At 59.2% G+C, this 9,286-nt stretch overlaps 2 protein-coding genes across 2 annotated transcripts in view; both read left to right on the forward strand.

Annotated features, from left to right (window-relative positions):
- NAPA (NSF attachment protein alpha) overlaps positions 1–2,183 on the forward strand; it is a 23,822-nt gene extending 21,639 nt beyond the window's left edge. Inside the window, exons 8-10 of the mRNA XM_025048873.1 lie at positions 1–29; positions 496–546; positions 1,492–2,183. The exon at positions 1–29 is cut by the window's left edge and continues 5 nt beyond it. Coding sequence (XP_024904641.1) covers positions 1–29; positions 496–546; positions 1,492–1,593 — 182 coding nt within the window. The 3' untranslated portion in view covers positions 1,594–2,183. The remainder of the gene's footprint in view (positions 30–495; positions 547–1,491) is intronic.
- A 1,823-nt stretch (positions 2,184–4,006) lies between these two features.
- KPTN (kaptin, actin binding protein) overlaps positions 4,007–9,286 on the forward strand; it is a 7,529-nt gene continuing 2,249 nt past the window's right edge. Inside the window, exons 1-11 of the mRNA XM_006905074.3 lie at positions 4,007–4,326; positions 4,699–4,781; positions 4,901–4,985; positions 5,080–5,134; positions 6,270–6,345; positions 6,438–6,511; positions 6,672–6,781; positions 6,855–6,932; positions 7,658–7,733; positions 8,521–8,656; positions 8,736–8,918. Of these exons, the coding sequence (XP_006905136.2) occupies positions 4,104–4,326; positions 4,699–4,781; positions 4,901–4,985; positions 5,080–5,134; positions 6,270–6,345; positions 6,438–6,511; positions 6,672–6,781; positions 6,855–6,932; positions 7,658–7,733; positions 8,521–8,656; positions 8,736–8,918 (1,179 nt within the window). The 5' untranslated portion in view covers positions 4,007–4,103. The remainder of the gene's footprint in view (positions 4,327–4,698; positions 4,782–4,900; positions 4,986–5,079; positions 5,135–6,269; positions 6,346–6,437; positions 6,512–6,671; positions 6,782–6,854; positions 6,933–7,657; positions 7,734–8,520; positions 8,657–8,735; positions 8,919–9,286) is intronic.

The raw sequence follows: 9,286 nt of genomic DNA on the forward strand, positions 1-9,286 counted from the left end.
CGGACTCCCGGGAGTACAAGCTGATGAAAGTGAGTTCCGGGGCCGTCCCCCTCCCTCTCCAGGCCGGCGGGAGGCGTGTGGCTGGGACGGGGGGCGGAGCTCGGGGCTTGGCTCTGGTTACTGCGATCGCCAAGACGTGTGTGTAGTGGTTTCAGGGATCTTTCTGTTTTTATTTCATTTTCTTTCCTGTCATTTGGGTCTCCATTTTCTAGATGAAACTAGACACACACAGGCAGTAGTGGAGCAGCTGGTAAGGGCTGAGCAGGGACACACACGGACACACACACACACCTACACCCCATATCCATGAGCTCGCGAGCCGCTGCCGACACTGGCAGGATTGGAAGAAGGCCCTTTCCTTCATCCAGCATGGGACTCCGCACCCCCTGTCCCCCCCCATCTTTCACCCACCCAGAGAGAGTGTATATAGATCTAATCCAGGCCAGGCCCCAGGTCTGCCGGGGCCTCTGACGCCTGCCTGCCATTTTCTTACAGAAGTTGCTAGAAGCCCACGAGGAGCAGAACGTGGATAGCTACACCGAGGCGGTGAGTGGCCGGCAGATGTGCTGCCCTTCTTATCTCTAACTTCGGCCCCGGCTGTGAATTCCTCTCTCCGGTCACCCCAGAATCCTCACAAGGAACTCCTGGAGGTGCAGGGAGGGCCTCCATTTTAGACGTGGTGCTGCGGCCGAGAATGGTGGACATTTGTCCCTGACCTTTCAGGGGAGAGCTGGGTTCACACCCACGTCTGTCTGCTCCTGAAGCCAAGGGCTGCGCCACTCGGAGCCCCCCTTGTTGAGCACCTGAGGGCCACCTCAGTCGGGCTCTTCAGGTGACCCGGAGGAGGAGCAGAGCGGGAGGGCAGCGTGCTGTGTCACCCGTCTGCCTTCCCGCGAGCAGGAGGGAAGTGGATCCGAGGGGACGGGAGGCGGCGCCCGTCAGTAACACTGCCTGGCACGGCCACCGCACATGGCTCTGCTCTGAGCACTCTGGAGCTCAGTCATGCCCGGCGCAGGTCCCGATCCGCCCACGAGACCATCTGTCAAGCACGTGGCCCTTGGGATTTACCTGCCTGACTGCGGGCGGACAGCCATGGAGCCCCGGAGACGCGTGCGGGGCCTGGGTTCTCTCTGGCCTCCCTCTCCCCGTGGCCCTGGGGACAGGCTTTTGTCATATTCTCAGGCCTGTTTCCCATACATAAAACAAGGAACCTGGACCCTTTTTTTTTAAACTACAAAATCTATTTTTCCCCCCAAAGGAAGCCTTCTTCCCAGGCTGGAAAAGACCCGAAACAGCCGCTCTGGCTGGAGCCCCCACCGCCTCCCTGGCCCTCCTCAGGGGCCAGGCTGGGGGCCAGGCTGGCAGGGACACGTCCTGAGAATCTGGGGCCCAGAGACCTTGGGCTCCAGGGCTGGGGACAGGGAGGCAGCCAGGGCCCGGCGTGGGACTGGCCACCTGTCACCGTAATCACCATTGCCGGCTGCACCACAGGTGAAGGAGTACGACTCCATCTCCCGGCTAGACCAGTGGCTGACCACCATGCTGCTCCGCATCAAGAAGACGATCCAGGGGGACGAGGAGGACCTGCGCTAGGCCGCACCCGGCCCCTGGAGCCCGACTGCCGCCCCCTCCTCTCCCCGGCGGCCCCTCCAACGAAGACCCCAGCGTGAGCCCAGAGAGAGGCGGCTGAGACCTCGGCTGCGGACATCCCTCCCTCCCAACCAGGAGTCACGCAGGCCGCAGAGCAGGCTCAGCACCACGTCCGGGCCCCGAGGCGGGGCCTGCTGGCCGGACAGTCACCTGTCCTGCTGCACCCCTCGCCCCTTGCCCATTTATTTAAGCCCTGAAGATGCTCTTCACCCCAGAACACAGACTCTGTGACACAGACCTATTTGCTATGGGTGCTGCCAGGGGTCAGGGTCCACATCTGGTCCCCCTCTCCCGACCGGCTGAGGCGTGAGGCTGCTTTTTGTCTCCCCACTCTGTCCCCCAGCTGAGCTCTGAGCACCTGTAGCTGAGATTTGCCCTCGCCCCCCCAGGGGTGGGCCCCAACCCCCACACCCTGGCCCTGGAGCTCAGAGGGTCGTCCCGCACCCACCCCCCATCTGCTCCCCCCTAGTGCTTTGAGGTGGCATCGGTGGGAAGCTGCAGCTGGCCCAAGAAATTAAAAAAAAAAAAAAAAATTTTTTTTTGCATGAGTCTTCCTTCCTCCTCATCTCTGCTACCCGGTTTTTCCTTCAGGGGTGGGGTTCTCCCCAACCCCGCCACCCCCGCCTTGGGCTCTGGACGCACTGTGGGGACAGAAGGGACAGCTTTACTCAGACTTGCCTGGGGCGGAGGCCCTGGGACAGTGGGTTTGGAGATCTGGAACACCCATCCTCACTCATCTCACGTTCTGTGGGCCTTGGTTCCCTCAGCCAGGACGATGGGTGGCAGTGCCACCCCTCCGAGCCGACAGTGCACAGTGGAGCAAGAAGGGGTGGAGGTGGCCCACCGAATCTCCCATCAGGGCCCCCTCTCTGGGGGGACAGCTGGAGGAGGCTCATTGCCCAGAGGCAGACACAATGGCACAGTATCATGGGATGACATCAGGAAGCGAACTGAGCAGGGATAATGCAAAGGAGGAGCTGCCCGGGAAACCAGGGGCGGCTGCTGGAGAGGTGCTCCAGCCTAGACCCCGAAAGTTCAGCGGAAGTTCAGGTTCACCAAGTCAAGACGAGTGGTCTGTCCATCTCTGTTCCTCCCACAGCTCCATCCATGCATAATGGCTACCTCGAACTCAAGACTCCTGAGACCTGAGATTGATTACCGATGTCTACGACGGGTACAGTCTGAAGAATAAATAGTTTCAGGATCTGCTTCTGTCATCCATGAACAAAATAGTAATTCTCAACCCTGGCTTTGCTTGAAATCATTAAAAGTACTCAAGCTTGGGTCACACCCTGATGAATTGTGGTTTGATTGATGTTCCTTACCCTTTTGGGTTTCATTTTGTTGTTTTCTGAAAGTTCTGCAGGCAATTTGAATGTGCCACTGAACAGGACAATTCTCTTTTATAACCTGTAATTGCCTTCATTTCTTCATTCGCTCAACAAATATTAAGCGAACGTAGTTTAGAAGTTACCACGTGAGGCAGACACCTGAAGAAAGCGTTCAGAAGTGGCAGAACTGGACTGCACGTTCTAGTCACTCAGCGAGTACTGCCGAAGCACCTACTGTGTGCCGTGTCCCAGTCTAGGCCCTGGGGATACAGCACTAAGCAGCAGCCAGACCCTGCCCTCTGCGAGCTCTTATCTTCTGGAAAGAACATAACAAGTGTACAGAGTCCCCGAGCCTCTGATGCCTCTCTAGGGACAACACACATAGAGGAACCTCTGAAGACGGCGGAGTCAGAAACTCCTGGTTAACATCCTGTCCACTTTCTAGCTTATTGGTTGGGACTCACTCTCTGAGCCACAATTTCATCCTCTATAAACTTTATAATAAAGAAACCTCTTTGCAGGATTGTTGCGAAGGTTATCGAGGTAAACTTGTAAAGCGTGCCCAATAAATGCCGAATAAGTGAATATGGAGTAACAATAGCAGGTGGTCGTGAGGATTCAATGGGATAATCAGGGCCGACGTGACTGGCACAGACTTGCCGTTCAACAGAGAAGGAGGTTGTCTACCGGGACAGATCGCTAGATCTTTTTCCTTTGGGGTAAAAAGAATGCATTTCACCATTTTAAAGGTGATGGGATCTCAGACGAGTTACTTTAGCTGTGCCTCAGTTCCTTCACCCATAAAACATAGTAACTGCCTCGCCTTGCTTGTGAGTTTTAAATAGGCTGATAGATGGAAAGCGCTTGGAACAGTCCCTGGCACACAAGAGCTGGATTAAGCTTTACGGCGTGGTCGTCATTCTCTTCTCCACACAGCACAGGCGCGCTGGGGTGGTCTCGCTGGAAGCCACGCCCACTCGGCGGCCATCTTGGAAAAGGGCAGAGCCGGCAGCTTCGTTACGTCATCAGTCTGCGCGGCGGGCCGGCCCCCGAAGGTCCAGGTCGCTTCGGGAGCAGGGAGTAGGGTAGGCGGGCTGCAGGAGTGAGTGGGTGAGGTGCGTGATGGGGGAGGCGGCCGTGGCAGCGGAGCCTTGCCCGCTGCGCGAGGACAGCTTCACGCGCTTCTCGTCCCAGAGCAATGTGTACGGGCTGGCGGGAGGCGCGGGCGGTCGCGGGGAGCTTCTGGCCGCCACCCTTAAAGGCAAGGTGCTGGGCTTCCGCTACCAAGACCTCCGACAGAAAATCCGGCCTGTAGCTAAGGAGCTGCAGTTCAATTACATTCCCGGTGCGTGGCGCTATGGGGCGGGGGCGGCGAGGTGGTGTTGAGAAGGCTTCTGAGGCTCTGTCTGAGCCGCATCACCATGATGGGAGAAGGGGATCAGGGTGATTGAAGGGGGTCCGAGCTGATAGTCAGGAAGCATTGGGGGCAGGGGGCAGGGATAATAGGGTCCTAGAAGTGGTGGTTAGCGTTCAGAATCTCTTCTGTCGTGGTGGTGGTGGTGGTGGTGGTGGTGATCGTGACTCGTTAGAATCCAGCGGTCATGATCATTGCGGTGGTTGGAGGTTCCCGAGTCCTAGAGGTCAGGAGTCACCCTGATTGGGGGTATAGTGGTCTCAAGTCTGCCTGACACTCAAACTTGGAACTATTCCCTCCCAGTGGATGCTGAGATTGTCTCCATCGACACCTTCAACAAGTCGCCCCCAAAGCGGGGCCTGGTTGTGGGGATCACGTTTATCAAGGTACCCAAAGCTGCCTTCGCCGACCCATTCCCCCCTCCTCACACACGGTGGATCCCTGAGTCTGACCCAAATCCCCCCTACCGCCCCTGCCCTCCCCTGAGGCCAGCTTCCTCCCGCAGGATTCAGGGGACAAAGGCAGCCCCTTCCTTAACATTTACTGTGACTACGAGCCTGGCTCTGAATACAACCTTGACTCCATTGCCCGTGAGTGTGGCCTGAAGGCAGGAGGGGGATGGGGAGGAGGGGAGGGGGGCCTGTGGGGTCCCCGGTGCCCATCTGCCTGTGCTCACCTTTACAGAGAGCTGCCTGAACCTGGAACTGCAGTTCACGCCTTTCCAGCTATGCCATGCAGAGTAAGCGAGACACAGAAAGGGCATCGTGCACCTACAGGGTGCGGGGCGGGGGGTGCCTAGCAAATGAGACCGCAGACCTGCCCGTGGACAATCAGATTCCCATTTCATTTCTTCAGAGCATCGTGCGTTTAAGGTAGCCACGGACCAGACCTGGCTGATGAGCTACCATTTCGTCATCCCCAAGCGGGATAATCTGAGGGTTAAATGAACACCTGTATCCTAGCCAGCTAGAATGCTCACGTTCTTGCGTTCCAGATTCAGTCTCGAGAGCCAGAAATGCTAAGTTCTCTAGAGTTGTGAGTTCTGAGATTCCAAGGTTTGAAAGTTCTGCAGGTTGATGATTCCGAGATTTTGTCATGGTAAAGTCCTAACGTGCTCACGTTTCGAGGAGCTGGAATACAGACCGTCTAGGATACTGCGGATCTAGAGCTCCAGAGTAGAAGAATATGATTCTAGAGTTCTGGATTCCAGTCCAGAACACCAATGATGTAGCACAGGCGTTGGCAAACTTTTACTGTGAAGGTCCAGACTGTACACATCAAGCTTGTGAGGGCCAGACAGTCCATCACAGCTGCTCAAGTCGGCCATTGCAGCAAGGAAGCAGCCATGGACACTATGTAAATGAATGGGCATGGCTGTGTTCCAATAAAACTTTATTTATAAAAACAGATGGTGAGTTGGACTTGACCTGTGGGTCATAGTCCGCCAACCTCTGGTCTAGCAGGTGAGAGTTCTAGAAACTGATGTCCTGGATTCTAGGATTTGGGTTTTCTACCACTCTGTGTCTGGATGTTTTGGGTGGCGATTTCTAAACGTGCTGGTGTTCGAAGGAGACCGAGAGCAGAATTTCTGGAACACGGGGGTTCCAGTGTTCTCACCCTCCTCATTCTAGAATGCAGTGTTCTGTTCCCGAATCCACATCTGGAATGAAGATTCTAGCAGATGAGGGCTCTAGAGACAGAAGGTTCTAGCCTACTAATTTCCTACCTACTATTCTGCATCCTGAGATTTTAGCCCTGGACCCTTTGGCTGGATCCCAGAATGTTGGGGTTCCTGCAGGCAAGAGGGTGTTCTGCGTGGCCCGTGCCACACTCAGGTCCTGCCACACCGGGGTCCTGGATTTCTCTGCTCTCAGGGTCCAGGTCGCAGATCAGCTGGAGACCGTGTTTCTCCTAAGTGGGAATGACCCGGCCATTCACCTCTACAAGGAGGTGAGGCAGGGGAGGCAGGGTGGGCAAGGCCCTGCTGGGGTCGCCGTGAGTTGTGCAGATGCCAAGCAAGGGGTGGGCCTTGGTTCCCCCAGAACGAGGGGCTGCACCAGTTTGAGGAACAGCCCGTGGAGAACTTCTTCCCAGAGCTCACGAACCTGACCAGTAGGTAGGAGCCTCTGGAAGTGGCCAGCCGGGACCGGGGCGGGTGGCCTCAGAGAAATCGGGCAGCGACGGGGGTGGGGTACATGCTCCTGGGGAGGCGGAGGTGTGGGGCCGGGACCCAGTGACGGCCCTCCGGCCCCTCTGTCCGCCCGGCCACCCACCAGCGTCCTCTGGCTCGATGTCCACAACCTCCCGGGCACGTCCCGGCGACTCTCGGCTCTTGGCTGTCAGAGTGGTTATGTCCGTGTCGCCCACGTAGACCTGCGGAGTCGAGGTGAGGGCCAGGGCAGGGAGCGGGACTTTGGCAAGGGCTGGGGACAGAGCCCTGAGTCCCCACTTCCATGCAGAGGTTTTGCAGACGTGGACAGTCCTGCAGGAAGGCCCCATCTCCCGAGTGATCGTGTTCAGCCTCTCGGCCCCTGCAGGTGAGCTCTGGACGTGGGGGGCAACTCTGCAGGCTTGCCCCGCCCCCCACTTTTGTACCCCTCTCCCGAAGTGTCCGGCTCCCCGTCCTCCCTCCATCGAACCGCGTGCCCCAGTCCAGCTCTGGAGCTGCAGCGCGGCCCGTCCCTCCCCTCCACACCCTCAAATTTCCCTCCCAGCTCCCTGCCCCGGCTCTCATCCCAGACCCGTCCGCCTTCCGCCTTCCCGTGGTGGCCTCACCTCCACCCTCGCTCTGTGCCTTCCTCTCCTCTCCCTCTCTGGCCTCGTCACTCTCACCGTGCTCTAAACCCAGGCTCTTCTCGAGGACTCGGGCTGTTCCACCACTCAGGGCCTCGCCTTTCCCCGCCTTTGTCGCTCTGTCCCTCTTACTGTGGCCTGTCCTCCACCGGCATCTCCCTCGGCCCGACCTCGGCAGTCTGTCTTCTGTCCGTCACGCTGGTCTGGACTCCGAGTCCTCTCGCTGTGGTCACACCTGGGACTCCCGCTGTCGCGTCTGTCGCCACTTCTGCTGAGTGGTCTAACCTCAGACCTTTTAAACTGTCGTCCACGGTGTCCGACCCCGGTCATTCCCTCGCGGTCTGACCTCTAGGCCTCCCTCTGCCCCGAGACCTGACCTGCGTTCCTCTGGCTGAGGGCGGGGAGGTGCGAGAGGGAGCCTGGCACCTGTCCCCTCACACCTGCTTCCACATTCGTGTGTCTTCTCCAGAGACCAAGGACAGGCCACCACGGGAAGAGTACAGCGTGCTCGTGGCCAGCATGCTGGAGCCAGCAGTGGTGTATCGGTGAGGGGCCCGGGGCCCGTGGGCGTGGCCTGACCCGGCGCCTTCACACTGTGGTCTGACCTTGTCCCTGGTCAGAACGTCCCTTGGGTGAGGTTGCTCAGGGCCAGGCAGGTACAGGTGTTCGTGTCCCCGGAAGAGGGTGTGAGTGTTAAGCCCAGAACCTGTAGGGGTGTGTGGCGGCCTTGGGATGGGAGCCAAGACGTCCCCTCCCCTCGAGAAGGGGGACACATCGTGCTGGCACCGGGATAATGTAACAAGCACCCCCGCACATGAGACAACCCCGATTTGGAGCATTCGCCAATTTCCGTGGTGTAAATATTCCCACCGTGACGTGATGTCAACTGGTTTGTAACGCTTCTGAAAACTTCCCGGTCGGCTCTCGGGAGCCGGCACAAGGCCGGTGGGGCTTACCTGGTGGGCAGTGAGGACGTCCCAGCGGGGACCGAGCTCTGCAGGCTCCATGGGGACAGTGCGGGTGTCCGAATGGGGTCAGGGCACCTAGATCCCCAAGGGAACCGTATGGGCCTCCATTTGAGAGTGAGCTGCTCCCACCTCCGGAGAAGCGTGGGCATGCAGAGGGAGAGCCTGCTGGGGAGCAGCAGGCTGACACTCGGGGTGAAGGACTGGAGGTCCCCTTGGTGGAAATGGAGACGTCCAACTTGGAGATGAGGGGCGCAGGCTTTAGGGGGACAGTGTGTCCAGGCCCGTGAAGGAGGGCGCCCTGCCCGGGCCTGGTGCTGAGGCTGCGGTCTGACCTCAGTCTCCCCACCGCGCTGGGGACCCGCAGGGACCTGCTGAGCCGAGGCCTCGAGGACCAGCTCCTCCTGCCTGGAAGCGACCAGTTTGACAGTGTCCTCTGTGGTCTGGTCACCGATATCGATCTGGACGGGCAGCCAGAAGTCCTGGTGGCCACCTACGGACAGGTGGGACCTGAGGGAGGGGCCGCCACCCCGTCCCCGCTCCACGCCAGGCTCACCCGCCTGACCCTGTCCCGCCCTGCAGGAGCTGCTCTGTTACAAGTACAGTGGCCCTGAGCCCGGGTCGCCTGAGGCCGAGTGCGGATTCCGCCTGCTGTGGCAACGGAGCTTCCCCAGCCCGCTGCTGGCCATGGCCCACACGGACCTGACCGGGGACGGGCTGCAGGAGCTCGCTGTGGTCTCACTGAAGGGCATGCACGTCCTGCAGGTAGCCGGGGCCCCCTCGAAACAGCCCGAGACAGGGCCTCTGCTCACCTGCCTTGCCGGGGGTGTAAGGGTGGGGGCCTGGGGGAGTCGGGAGCTCTGAAGCCTGAGGCCCCCTTCAGGCAAGGGGGTTGGCCTCCAGCCCCCTTCTTTCCGGAAGGCGGGTCCTGTTGGCCCAAGACGGTTCCCAGGCGAAGGCACAGCTGGGAGCACTCACAGCCGGGGCGGGGCTCTCACCTGGTAGGCGGGGCCCTCACCTGGTGAAGGGGTTCCCATGTGTCATTTGTCACCCCCAGCTTACCTCACTCTGTCCTTCACGCTCTGTCCCACTCTGTCCCTTCCCCAGGACTAGCCCAGACCCGCCCCCACGAT

The sequence above is a fragment of the Pteropus alecto genome, unplaced genomic scaffold, assembly GCF_000325575.1.
Source record: "Pteropus alecto unplaced genomic scaffold, ASM32557v1 scaffold41, whole genome shotgun sequence".
NCBI classification, from domain to species: Eukaryota; Metazoa; Chordata; class Mammalia; order Chiroptera; family Pteropodidae; genus Pteropus; species Pteropus alecto.